The sequence below is a fragment of the Aphis gossypii genome, chromosome X, assembly GCF_020184175.1.
Source record: "Aphis gossypii isolate Hap1 chromosome X, ASM2018417v2, whole genome shotgun sequence".
NCBI classification, from domain to species: Eukaryota; Metazoa; Arthropoda; class Insecta; order Hemiptera; family Aphididae; genus Aphis; species Aphis gossypii.
In genome coordinates, this window is record NC_065533.1 from 7,247,999 (window position 1) to 7,263,164 (window position 15,166).

At 26.4% G+C, this 15,166-nt stretch overlaps 1 protein-coding gene across 1 annotated transcript; it reads right to left on the bottom strand.

Annotated features, from left to right (window-relative positions):
* Positions 1–645: 645 nt before the first annotated feature.
* On the bottom strand, positions 646–13,230 carry LOC114123265 (uncharacterized). Its single transcript, XM_027986171.2, has 6 exons — positions 11,995–13,230; positions 2,554–2,928; positions 2,267–2,439; positions 2,057–2,162; positions 1,780–1,977; positions 646–1,029 (listed from the first exon to the last, which is right to left on the bottom strand). Exons 1-6 carry the CDS (start codon positions 12,209–12,211, stop codon positions 803–805), a joined length of 1,296 nt encoding a protein of 431 aa, XP_027841972.2. The 5' UTR covers positions 12,212–13,230; the 3' UTR covers positions 646–802.
* Positions 13,231–15,166: the final 1,936 nt, after the last annotated feature.

Sequence of the window (15,166 nt, forward strand, 5' to 3'; positions counted from 1 at the left end):
TTTTATATCTAATTATTGTAAGCCAAACTTATGAAAAATCTTGTATTACACTTTCAATTCTTAGCTACTTATACTTACAACATTTTTTTTTAAATTTTTAACCACAAAATATTGCAAGTATTCATGATTTTGACGAATTTTAGCCAATATTTGAACTTAAAATAAGCGAACTATTTAAAAATTAAATTTTGTAAAGAAAATGCCAATCGCAATAGGTAACTAGTGAAATTTTCAAATATCTACGATTTATACTTTTTGAATAATAACTAATATTTAAAGTCATTTGAAGATAAACCGTAATCGTTACGCGATTTAATAAAAATTTAAAACTCAGATGCTCATAACATTTTTTCCTATAATGACGCTTCGAGTTTTCTCTATTAACTATAATAACTATTTGAAGGAAGACTTAATGTTAAATTTTTTAACCTTAGATATAAAATAAATATAAAAATTAGGTCTCGATTTCGATGTATTTCTTAAAAATTTGAACTTAAAACACTATTATAGATATATATATAAAAGAAATTATAGCTAAAGATTTTTGTTTTTTTTTTTAAATTTAATAAGAACAACTTATAAGAAAACTTTATTTAATTTTCACAACATTTTTTTTTTGATAGCTGTCTATAACAGCTCAACCAGTTACGATAAAAATGATGATTTGTAATGAATATAAATTTATTAAATACAACTTAAATATTTATTTTTTTAGAATTACAGAACTAGTTGACACTTGGATGTATTAATTATTAAATTAAAATCCCAAAAATGAAAAATCCTGATTTATAAGTAGGTATTATTAATTATTTCTGTAATATCGACGAGGATTGGTATTATATCTATGTTGTTCTAAAACAATCTTTCCCGTAGTTCGATAACGTCTTAAGTTTGATTTCCACCAAAAGTGATATAACTGACCACTGTTTTCATTATTAATGATATTATTTCTACTGCTCCTATTACTAGTTAGTTGTCTTAGTTGCTTGTTGTGATAGCTGTCTTCTCTTCTTGATTTTGATCTATTATCTGAAATACAATTTAGCTAAACATTAATTTTAATACAAAAATATAATGTAAATTTATATTTAAAAAACTCAACTAAAAATATATAAATTGAAAAAAGTGTTTAAGTACCTATAAGATTTTATTAATAACTTTATTTTAGTGCAGACATGCACCTCGGACAATGAGATTCAGTGTACATTTAATAGTTGTTAGTTATTATTAATCTCATAATTAATGGTTCAACGGTTCAAATATCTATCTAGTACTACTTATATTAAAATTAAAATTTTAAATATAGTTTCAATACAGATTATATTTCTTATAGTTTTAGTAAAATTAATTAAAGTTATCAGTGGCTGAAAATATTTTGAAATTACCAATTTAAATTGCAGATAATAATAGTTATTAAGTTGTTCATAATAATTATTTTTAATACGTTTATACACATAACTTAAATGAACTATATATTAAGAAGGATTAAAATTGAATGTCTAAATGTTTGATATTTCAAATTTTTTTTAGTATAAATTCAAGTACTATTTTTAATTGTTATCAGTGTTATCGTGTTATCACATTCACATATTAATCATAATATAATCAATAATTATATTGTTCGAAAATGTTCTTCTTAATAATAGTATACACTATACATGCTTCAATTATATTACATATTTTTAATAACATTCGAAAACAAATATATCAATAAACTTTTCTTTTTTTTAAGTGCTATACTATCATATTGTAGTCTGTATTAATTGTTAAGGAACTGACCGGGATCGTGATTGCCATTATTGTGTAGGTTTTGTTGATTTTGTGTAATTCTATGTTCCATATCTTTTAATGTTTCCAACCATGGCCCTACAGTATTGATTTTGGCAGTATCAATCCTGCTGCCACCTTCGTTAAACACCAATACGTCTAATATTCTAATAGTTTTACGTAATTTGTACAAAGCAGATTCATAATTGTCTATGAATTAAAAAAAAAACGAGCAATTAGTTTTCTATACAATTAATAACTAGGTTACATCATACAAAAAAAACCTTACCAACTATGACTTTATTTAGAGCAGCCAATATAGTCCTTTTGCACACATCTACTACCTTATCGTTGTCCAGTGTAATTTCAAACTGTGTTTTGATTTTGTTTGCTTGCTTTATTGTTAATAATAAAAAAATGTATGTAATAATATTGTTGGTAGGTTTTTAGTTTGTGTAGGTACTTAGAATATATTATGCAAATTAAGCAGGTGACTTACTTCTGATAATCTATTATTATTTGATGTTTGTTGTCGATGCGTGTTTTTATCAAAGATGACAGTTGACTTCATACTGTTGTCAATGGTTCTTTCTCCTAGATGCAATCGACTTAAACATGTCGAAGGTGAATCATTTTTTATCATTTTGGTGGCCGATTCCTCGGAGTTCCTTTCTAAACAGAAATATATTTATTTGTTCATACCTATACCAGCTAGGTACCTGATAACAAAACGGTATCTATTGTTGATGAGTTTAGATTAGTGGTGCATGAAGCATGATCACCTACCACTATAGTCATAATAATTTATACGTTGCTGGAATTGTTGCTGAATGGTATTGCAGCCAACTGTGAGTGATGATTCTAGTACTGGTGGTGGAAGAGATGGCTGTTGAGATTGCTGTATCGTGGGGGTAAATGGCTGGTGAACATAATAAGAGTCCGGCAGAGGTGGTGACGATAACATCAAAGATGGTATAGATGATGGTTCTGGTGTTGGTGGAGGTGGTGGACGGCTTATCAACATTTGAGGAAATGTATAATGATGGTGTTCTTGTTCTTGAACGTCATCATTGACCATAACATAGGAAAATGGATAATATATGTGATCTTGATGATGGTCAATATCGATAAAACCATTTGCCGACGTGTGAGTTTCAATTCCTTTAATTGTGCCAAAGTTAATAACAAATGGTAATTTTATCATGAAAAAAAATATGCTTTAAAAACTACTCTAATAATAAAGTTTTAACAGTTACAATTATATTATATCAAGTAAAGTAAGTACCTCAAATACCGCACTGATATAAGTACATTTAAAATATACATATTGCAATATTTTACTATTAGATTAGAAATACAGTAAAACTCGCTTAAGACGCTCTTTAAGTGACCAGTTCTCTAGATCGTCTTAAACTGAAAAGCGTCTTATGCAAGCATTGTAAAATAAAATAAATGATTGAAATATTGAGTTTATTTTTTTGTTATTGAGTATAATTTAACGGGTATATAAATGTATTTTTTGCTATTAAATTTAATTTAAAAGAAATACATTTATTATATAATAGTATACGTTATTTTTTATTACATATTAAAAAAATGATCTATTTTTGTTTGCTTTAGATTCTGACAATTTTTTTCAGCAAGAAACTTTTCAATTTTGTTAATAATAAATATATTATATATTATGTAATGTAAAATAAATATAGCAATAAAATAAAACGACGAGAACACGTAAACGAGTAAAATTTCTATTTTTATTTTCACACAATTACTAAAATTTATTGTAATTTCCTGAACAAAATAGCGTCTTATCCGATTAGATGGAGAAAAACTGAGCGTCTTAACAGGTGATTTTTATATTGACAAGTATCGGAAATGCCTATAGGGACCGATGGAAAACAGCGTCTTATGCGAGAAAGCATATATTAAACAGGATAGTTTAAAGCTAGTTATACTGTATTATTAATTTCGAGTGGCTGGCAGCTGTATTCATTTTAAAATTACCTAAAACATTTTTATTATTTTAATTTTAAATTACATGACAAATTTAATTCATAAATAAATAGGAAGTAATAATTACATTTTTTTATATGAATATTAATAAGCTTTGGAGTTAGGGTGTGATATTTGGTAAAATAATATATTATGTTGTACTTGTATAAAATCTTAGAAATAATTAATAAAATCTCCAAAATATTTTTGCAAATTAAATAAAGAACTATAAAAGTATAAAACACAACTTATATACTCAATAATAATTTATTACACTGTATATTATAATTTAATTTAAGAAAATGTGGTCAAATGGGTACTGCTCTACTGTAGCTATAGTAAATGTTAAAATGTCTTACAGTGAACTATATATATAAAAATGATTCTGAGTAGAAACGGTTATTATTAGCTAAACACTAAGCATCTTTTGTATTGTGGTTTTTTTTATATTGCTATTAGGTAAAGTAATTTATTTTTCAATTGGTAATAGAGTAGGTTGGAATAATTTTTTCCGAAAATAGTGCATTTGAAAATATCATGTATGTAATATATTTTGATATAGTATTACGTAAGTTTTATTTTCTTAAGAATAATTGTTTTGAACTAAAACAAAATAGTGATAATATTGTTATTCATAGTTAAAACCGGTGACACGCCAAAATATCCCCGACAAAATATCCCCTAACCAAAATATTCCTGCAAAAATATCCCTAAACCAAAATATTCCCGCAAAAATATTCCATGACATAATATCCCCCTTAAATATTTATTCAAAATTCAAACTTTTTTATACATGTTACATAGATACTAATACATTTATAGAATAGAAAAAAAATATTCCTCAAAAATTAGATACTTATTTATTTATTCAGTCAAAACAATTGTAATTAAATAATTACAATAAAATACATTGATAATAGCTGATACATATACCAACTGAGCTATAAGCTCGTATCTAGTATACGGAGTTCAATGGTATTACTTAAGCTCCTACTTTTTCAATTAAAATATGGAATATGTTTGATGCTGTAATGCAAGGTTCTCCCAGGACAAATAATACAGTAGAGGGATAGCATATAGAGCATTTAATTCTGCACTGGGAGCTAACCATGTAACAGTGTGAAAATTCATAAACATGTTGAAGCGAGAACAAGGTCTATTGCAGGAGGCAAAAATGGAATAACAAATAGCTGGAGTGCCTCAACAGAAAAAAAGGCGTAAGTATAAAGATTCGGACGAGCGGTTAGTTGCTGTTGTAAAAGGTTATAGTGACACTAACAAAAATAAATATTTAAAATCAATAGCGCATGACTTAATATTATAATACGTGTTTTATTTTGTATAATTTTTGACTAACCATTTCAATATTTTTGTATTCTATAATTGTTTGATAAACCGTACCATATTTAATTTTTTTTTTAGTAACTCGTATTATAGGTAATAACTATTATTACTAATAAGTAATAATTGTTGACAAAAACCGTACCATTTTTATAACTTGTTTTATAATAAAAAAATATAATCATAAAAAGTCAATATATATATAAACATAATATCGTATATTATATTAATATGTACCTATAATATGTTAATTTTTGTTTTTAAGTCTATTTTATCATGTTATGTTTATTTATTAATATCATAATTTATTTGTATAAGTATTTTACTTTAAACGAATATTATAATATCGTTTAACTCCGCATACTAGATACGAGCTTATAGCTCAGTTGGTATATGTATCAGCTATTATTAATGTATTTTATTGTAATTATTTAATTAAAATTGTTTTGGCTTAATAAATAAACAAGTATCTAATTTTTGAGGAACATTTTTTTTCTATTGTTGTATATGGGTGAGTATGTAGTGTGTATGTATGTACTGTAGGCTACATATAAACTCATATACAAATGTGTTGACTCAGGGTAAAGGAGTGTGTGACCATTTCGGTTCCCACGATGGACTACGTGACCGAAATGGCTGGGTCAGCACATACTGAAGGCCTCGGACGGACCGTTGCGACGGCCCGGTCGGTGGTCGGCAGTCAGTCGAGTAAAGTCGATAGTGAACAAACGACTAGTTTGTTTTAACAGAGCATCTTGTAATTTTAAGCAGAGCATCTTTTAGTGTTATTTAAGCAGAGCATCTTTTAGTGTTATTTAATCAGAGCATCTTTTAGTTTTATTTAGTCAGAGCACCTCGTAAATTATAATAACATATTCAGTCTATAGTGTTTTTATTCAATAAACCTCAAATTATATACCTAGTAAATTCCTGTGTTTTTTTTTATTTGACGCCGATACTACTATTTGAACACCATTCGACGGTGGGCCACACTTCACTATTCTATAAATGTATTACTATTTATATAACATGTATAAAAAAGTTTATGTCATGGAATATTTTTGCGGGGATATTTTGGTTAAGGCATATTTTGTCGTGGAACCGTTAAAACCATGTAATTTCACACAAATTTAAACTTAAAAAGCTTATAAAAATAAACTGTGCTTTTATATTTTAGATATTTTTAACATTCTTATTGGCGAATAACTTTTTATAGACACTTATAAAAAATACGAAAATTTTCAAATGTGTAAAAAGAACTTAAAAAGAGTTTGAACATTTTCAAAATGCTACCTATCATATAAATATTTGGTGAACATTTTCAACATTTATAAAAATAACAATTTAAATAAATGGAAATTTTAAATGTCTTTAAAAATTCAAAAAGAGTCAAATGTTTTGTAAATTAAATTATGTATAGAAAATGATTACAAAAACATGTAAAATTGTGAAAATTTCAAGTATCTACAGTTATTTGTTTTTGAGTTTGCACTAAATTCCTAGCCTAACCGAAAATAAATTTGAATAAAAATTATAGTTTTTCTATAATTTTTTGTTTATTTTTCCAATTATTTTTTAAGTATTGCTAAATTTGAATTTTGGACTCTTCACAGACTTCAAGGTACAAACTTCATCAAACTTTTTATCCAAAACCATTTCAAAGTAAAAAAGCGGGTAAGTGAGTACCGTTCTGCTATAAATTAGGTGCCGTGTGGATCTATTAAGTATATAATATTATAGGAATGTTAATATATTTAGTGTTAGTATATATTTATACCATATTATATTATTGCACTTAATTTTTAACAACAATAAAAATTAAAATAAAGTACCTTCTTGCCGTAAAACGGTATGAATAGATTCATAACATTAATTAATCTTAAATTAATTTACATATTTTGAAAATGTCATTACTTACCTACAGCATATAATAAAATTTATAGCATACGTAATATTTTAAGTCCTAACAAATAATTTTTTTTTTTGATTAATAACAAAATAATTATCATAGTTATGTATTATTAAAATATATGTAATTCTGTCCAAATTTGTATTTAAAATAATTTTGCTTATACCTAAATTTTTTAATTAAATACGAAATTCTTATATAATATTATAGGAATCATGTATTACATTTTCAAATATTGGATAAAAATTAATTCTTTATAATTTATCAAGTACAAATAAGCTTAAAGGAAACTAAAAAAAGTTTGAACAATTTAGCAATATTGAGCAATTATAATTTAAAAAGTATATGAATCAATTTGCCTACCTATACATTTTTAATATTTTTATACGAGTAAAAACCCTATGAAGGATCTTATATTCAATTTTTAAGTATTTTGACACAATAATTTTTGTAGTCATTTATAGAAATAACAATTTTAAATGTTTAAAAATAGTTCAAAAAGATTCAAAATAATTAAAAAGTAAAAAAAAGAGTGGTAAAGTTAAAAGTAGGTAGCTACCGCTCTACTGTATAGTAGGTCACTATAATGGATGTATTAAATTTGAATCCAATGATAGGTATCAATGTATACGAAAAACGACTCTGAACTGAGATGATTTGTCAGCCAAGATATAACTTCCAGTGGTTGGTGATAAAGGTGGTTTATGTTTTAATGGCCTGAATACACCAAAATTTAGGTTCTTTATAATTATTATAAGCTAAACTTATGGAAAATCTTGTATTAAATTTTCAACTCTTATACTACTTATACAAAAACTTTTATGAATTATACCTACAAAATAGTTTGCAAATATTCATGATTTTGACGAATTTTTGTCAATATTTGAACTTCTAATGCTAGTAAAAAAAAATTATGCCTACGTATTCTTATAATTTTTTATTCACTATAAGAATAACTTATGAGAAACTTTGTATTAATTTTTCAAATATTTAGAACACGCCAAAAAAAATTTTATCGACACTAAAAAAAAAATTTTCAGAAAAATTTCAGTTGTCTATAAATACCTAAAAAAACGTCAAAATATTTTGGAAATTAAATTATGTAAAGAAAATGCCAATATTTATTACTGATTAAATTTTCAAGTATCTGTGATTTATACTTTTTAAATAATAACAAATATTTAAAATCATTTGAGGATAAATCATTATCGTTAGGTACACTATTTCGTAAAAAATTAAAATTCAAACGCACTTAAAATTTTTCCTATAATGATGCTTCGAGTTTTCTCTAAAGCTACTCGAAAAAACTTAGTGTTGTATTTTAATCCTTAGTTATAAACACAAAAAATTTTATGATTTTTCAACTTCAAAATTACTTGCAAATTTTCGTGATTTTAACATATATCGTAAAAATTGAACTATAAACGCTGATAAAAAAAAATTGTGACCAACGATTTTTGATTTTTTTTAACTACAATAAGAACAACTATAAGGAATCTTGTATTCAATTTTCAAGTTTTTTTGGCCATCCGAAAATTTTTTATCGATACTTCAAAAAAGAATTCTCAGAAAAATCGAAAATTTCTGTGTTTTTAAATAACTCAAAAAAAGTCAAAATTTTTTGGAAATTTAACTGTATATAAATAACACTAACATCAACATTTGGTGAAAATTTCAAATTTTTACAGTGTTAGTTTTTGAGTTACAACCATATAAAAAATCATTTTGGTCGAAAACTAGTTTTGCGTAAAAATTCCCGTTTTTTCTTAATTTGTTTTTGGTTTTTTCCGGTGCTTTTGAAAACTATTGGGAATTTCAAAAAATGACCTCCCCAATGCATAAACTAGATTCACTTTCGAACCGGAGCTACTGAAGTTGAATATCTAAGCATTATTTCGACACGTTCTCGTGTACACAGACAAAAAAAAAATAATAATAAAAATAAAAAAAAAAACACACAACATTGTAAAATCAATACATTCATCTCTCGGCTCAGAATCTAAAATTAAATTTTAAGCGTATATATTGTGAATTTACTAAATACTTAGTCTAAGTGTATCTATACAATTTTCTTTATGAAATTATAAACAAACAAATCTTTCAACATATATAATACTTATCTAACTAAATAATATAATTCATTTCTCAAGATTACAGTAATATACAATCTCTAATCAAAAAGAAAATATGGACTATGTCTGCAGCTTGTGAGCCCTAAATACATATACTCGTAATTAATATCTAGTCCACACATTTATTAACTTAAAATTATTTAGTGGTATTTTGTACAAAACTATTATTATATTTTGACATAAACTAATAACTTACTAATTATCATCCATAATAATTTTGCTTATAAAAAGTAATTTATTAAAAAAATTAAACTTTGAGCAGATATTAAAAAATCCTAAGAGGAAGTTTTTAAATGAAAGAAGACTTAATTTTATTTATCAATTTATTTATATAATAATAATAACAAATAGTATGTTTATATTATTTTTGTTGTATTATTATATTATTATACGAAATGATCATTATAATTTATTTTATGTTTGTAGATACTATTATAATGATATTGTACATATTTTTTTGTTTTGATCTTGGGTAAATATATCATTATTTTTTACATATAATATGACTATTAAAATTAATATAATTAATTAAATTGACACATCATGCATGTTTAATTTAATTAATAGTAATATTATTTCTTAATAGAAAGAAATTATAAATGTAAATGTGCCCCAACACTGCAATAATAAATTGTTTAGTGTTTAAACAGCCAACAAATATCAGAAGAAAATTTTATTTGTTTTTGATAGCGGCCCACAAAAAATAGGTCGTATCCCATTTAGCCGCCGACCTATTTCGCCGCAAAATTTTCAAATAATTTTTTTCTGAAAATATGGTTATGTATTTTTTTTTTTTTGAGCTAGCATTTTTTAAGCCAGGATAGGCACTGGGAATAGCTAGCTTGCTATCCTTTCTTGAAAAACTATCCTTGTGTATTCCGGAGTTAAGTGTTATAATACTATCTTAATTCTGAAGTTATCGATTGATAAATCCCCAAAAATTATATTAAAAAAATAGAATGAATAGTGTGTCGTCGCAGCGATAATTACAAAGTAAACAACACAGCCAGTGCCGTATGAGTGCCTTGTTCTTATTGAAGTTAAAACAAATCAAAGATCGTTAGTCACAATTTTTTTTTATAAGCGTTTGTAGTTTGAATTTTTACGAAATATGTCAAAATCGCGAAAATTTGCAAGTAATTTTGTAGTTAAAAAATCATGAAATTTTTTATGTATATATCTAAGGCCAGATAAAAATTCAACAGTAAGTTTGCCATAAGTTTTCCTTCAATTAGCTATATAAAGAAAACTCTAAGCATTACTATAGGAAAAATGTTGCGTAACTATAACGATTTATCCTCAAACGAATTTAAATATTTGTTATAATTCAAGAAGTATAAGTTGTAGGTACTTGAAAATTTCACCAATTATTTAGATTGGAATTTTCTTTACATAATTTTCTTTTTAAAATATTTCACTTATTTTAATGCTATTTATAGGTATTTGAAATATTTGTTTTTTTAGTTTTTTTTTATATAAATATCGTTAAAAAATTTTTGGTTGAATTCAAAAATTATAAGAATAAATAAGCATAATTTTTTTTATTAGTGTTTGAAGTTCAAATATTGACAAAAATTCGTCAAAATCATGAATATTTGCAAATTATTTTGTAGATATAATTCATAAAAAGTTTTGTATAAGTGGGTAAGAGTTGAAAATAGAATACAAGATTTTCCATAAGTTTGACTAACAATAATTATAAAAAAACTTAAACTTTGATATATTCAGGCCATTAAAACATAAACCATCTTTTATACCAACCACTGTAAATTATATTCCAGGCTGACAAATCATCTCTGTTCAAAATTGTTTTTCGTATACAATGATACTTATCATTAGATTCAAATTTAATATAACAATTATTATAGTGACCTACTATACAACAGAGCGTTACTCACTTGACCACACTTTTTTATTTATTTATTTAAAATACGAAATAATAATAATTAAAATTTAAAAATAATAATTATATTGTACTATATACGTAATGATTAAAAGAAAAGTTACGATTTTTAAGATAAAATTATTTAAATATTGAAGATGTTTAATAATATACTACGACCTAAATTATAGATAGTTTAATTTATTGATATATATATAAAGATAACTATATAGTAGATCTAGATACCTACACTACCTAAATATAAATTTATTTATTTATTTCTATAGATTTATAAAGAAGTTGAAACTTCATTTTAAGACAGGAAAGAGATTTTGTAACTCAAAATGAAAAAATTATTTAATCAGTTAGTTATTTAATTAAACACAACGAATAATTTTAACTAGTTTAAAAAAAATCATTAATTATATAAAAATAAATTCGGCGAAATGGTACCGCGGCGAAATGAAACGGCGGCGAAATGGGAGCTGACCAAAAAATATAATGTAGTCATAATATATTATGGTCTTGACTAAAAATTGTATACAATGATTTATTACTAAATTAAAATTTAATATATGCGCGTAATTATCATTGATCATAATAGTGACCTACTCTATACTCTTGAGTAGGTCACTATTATAACAGAGGGACTTCCCGATTTTAATAAATATTTATTTAATAAATTCAACTATGTATATTACAATTTAAATATTTAATGTAAGTTATGTAAATGTTGTTTGATAATATAATACTTTGATCGTGTACTTACTGTTTGAAGTAAAAAAAAATAACAAATCAAACGAATCTACTGGATTTAGTGTGCGTAACATTATACACATCACAAACTTATTTAATAAATTAGAAATTAATCACGTTAATTATTAAAACTTTTGCATACTGCATGCACGTGTGTTACTCTTATTTATAGTGCCATATATTCACAGCCCTGAATTTATAATTATATTGCTTACCATTATTTTCGTAATGGTGTAGATGGTGCTGAATTCGTGTACAGTAATGATTCGACCAACGTGGCCGCGGCCGATGGAGTTCGTCGTCTTTGTGCCACATAATCCGTCCGGGCGTTAGGTTTGATAGCGATGATTGTCCGCAGTTACACTCGTCTACTTTTACGAATATATACCTACTTAAGCTAAATGGATATAAGAATTGAAAAAAATAGTTCATCACCGCAGATAACGGACATTTACAGTGGCCGACGGTCCTCGTTGAGGAAACGTCCCGCGTCACAGAATGACTGCAACATTACATGTGCGAAGTACGTGTGTACATAATTTATTATTATCAGAGCACAGTGTAAGTGTTATTATAAGGACACGTCGCGGCAAGCGCAAGCGCTGTACATGCATCATACCATCGCCGCACCGTTCAAAGGCAGGTACACTTGTGTTGTCTGAGATAAGGGGCTGAGACGTCACCAATGAGAATCTTATACTTATATTATTAATTATTGTATATAATATATTGTATAACCGATTTTGGTGGTTAAATAGTGCGCAATTATATTTTGAGGTTTTGTCGTGCACGTCACCCTGTGATGAGGAATTACAAATTGAGCATTTTTCAAAAATACAACACCAAGTTACGGGCGGCGACGACTAGTTAAGAAATTGCCTACATTTTTTCCCTTAGGGCGACTCTTGGTAGTTAATATTTAAGGGGGAAAATTTAGGCAATTTCTCAACTTGTCTCGCCGACCTTAACTTTGTGTAAATAATAAAATTCACGGCTGACAATATAATAAGTACTTATGTTATCAAGTCAATAGTAATTAGCGATTCATAGAAAGGAGGTCGATATTTTAATTCGAATATTTTATCTTAACATATTAATTCAGTGTTATAAGTGTTGGGATTTCTATTACATCGACTTTACTATAAAACTGTACACTATATATGTACCTATTACTCATAACGTTGTATGTTTAAATATTTTTAAGTGCAAATTAAAAAGTTTTACTATTTCCAAGTTCATACAGTTTCGATTAGTATACGTATGCACTGCACCTAAACCAGGATCTGCATATGCACTGCCAGAAATTTTATCAGTGTGTGCATTGTGCATAGTACCTATATGCCGAATTCTAATTCTATTATATACATATTATACATTGTATAATATTTTAAATTATAATTATTAATGTTATTTATGATTATTTAATATTATAAATATAATATTATAGCCTATAGGTGTGTATAATACCATTCAATTTTTTTAAAAAAAATTTGAAGTCAAGGAGGTGCAGCAAATGCACGGCAGTGCACCCCCTCCCCATAGTTGGTATATAGTATTATAAATAATATTTTATAATGTATTATCATTTATCACTACTTCACTATTGATTCAACTAATTATATACTAAATAGTAAATAATATTATATTTGTTTTAATGATTAGTAAATAATACAAAAATATTATAGTAAAAGCGTATAAGCCATTTAATACCTATTTATAATAATTAACAACTAATAAGTGCCTAATGAGCTCTGAGCATTAATATTTCAATTGTCCATTTTCATAATTATAGACGCATTTTTCAAATTTGTAACTTATGTAACGTAGGTAAATGTTATTTAAAATCAAAGTAGCGTAATGCCCTTCTGCAGAAGAATATATACATGTAGAATATAATACATTCATACTATAATGTATTATTATAGGATCAGAACTCCGTCGGTGAAATTCCGATTTCCACATGATAGCCTATCCTTCACTGAATCTTATGTACATATAAATTAAATTATATAAATAACCATGAACAGATTATATTTATAGAGCCTATTTTTCCTTACTTCCCTTCCTCTTTCGTCATTATTTAGAACCTAATTCTTCATTTTCCTTCTAGTCACATAGTATGTGTGACAAGACTTGAGGTTATAACAATACATATATTTATCGTGTTCCAACTTACGTTTGACATTTTACGTACAAATGCACCCACCAACACGTGATCCACGTGACACTCCTCGTCTCGTCTGACACATTTTCGTTCCAAAAAAAAAAAAACGACACGCGTCGGGCGCACACGTTGCAATTGTATACAACGAAAACCGTTTCAATCGTTTTGTTAACACCCTACTCAGCACCTATACGCCCACGGCAACAACAGTTAGATTACGTTTATTAGTAGTTTCGATCGTTATTAGAAGTAACTTATAACATATTTATACCGTCGCAAAGGTTATATTATATAGTGTCGTTGTCGACAACACGCACCACCAAACACATACAATATACAGATATACCGACCTATACTGAATAGGATTTTGCTCTACGATTTTAATTACCACCTCATTCCAGTCTCGTGTCACCTATATAATATGTGTCCCGTATTATAGTTGTTACCTGTAGCTGCGACTTGCGAGATAACTATTATTCTATTTATATTATACTTCACCCACGTTATTAATATATATAAAATATATAATACAATTCTACGTCACATCATTATATTAGACGCGGTCGAATAAAATATAATTGGTAGGTACTGTGTCTTCGATAGCAAAATCATTGAACAAGTTAAGGTTAACTCTGTATTCGTTTTGATTAATTGATCCACACGGTTAATTGCGAGTTTCCCTACGAAAAATATACAAGTACCTTATACGTAAGTCCCTATACGAATACAAATATACCGACGTGCATATAATTCCTTACGTATAGTTACGTAGCGATACAACGCGATTACTATATCTACTTATCTCTATTACCTATGTTTATATAAATGGTAATCTAAACTGGTTCAATTCAGTACTCGTTGATCATTAATAAATGTAACATTACAAGTCATAAAAACGAATGTAATTTCTTATAATATGTACATTGTACAGTGAAAAAGGAAAAACTCTTTTAGTAAATAATAATAATACATTTTATAAAAAACACACCGCTAAATCAAATATGTAGGTATTCTTAGTAGTATTCTTTTATCTATGCTTGGATGTATAATTTATTATAGATGCATTTTTTTGCTTTAGTTTTTACTTGCTATGTATCGTGTGGGAACTTACATTCGATCAAAAATACAGTCTGTCAGTCTACCATTGATAACGACCATAATAAATAGGTAAATAATATGTACATAATACCTATATAAAAACGGGTACGTGCAGGATAACTATA

Excerpts from the sequence above, each read along its gene's own strand:
- LOC114123265 (XM_027986171.2), bottom strand. The coding sequence starts at position 12,211 with ATGAACTATTTTTTTCAATTCTTATATCCATTTAGCTTAAGTAGGTAT. Across the intron at positions 2,440-2,553 it reads AAATTATTATGACTATAGTG|AAAGGAACTCCGAGGAATCG; the intron begins GTAGGTGATCAT and ends ATTTCTGTTTAG. Across the intron at positions 2,163-2,266 it reads ATAATAATAGATTATCAGAA|CAAGCAAACAAAATCAAAAC; the intron begins GTAAGTCACCTG and ends TTAACAATAAAG.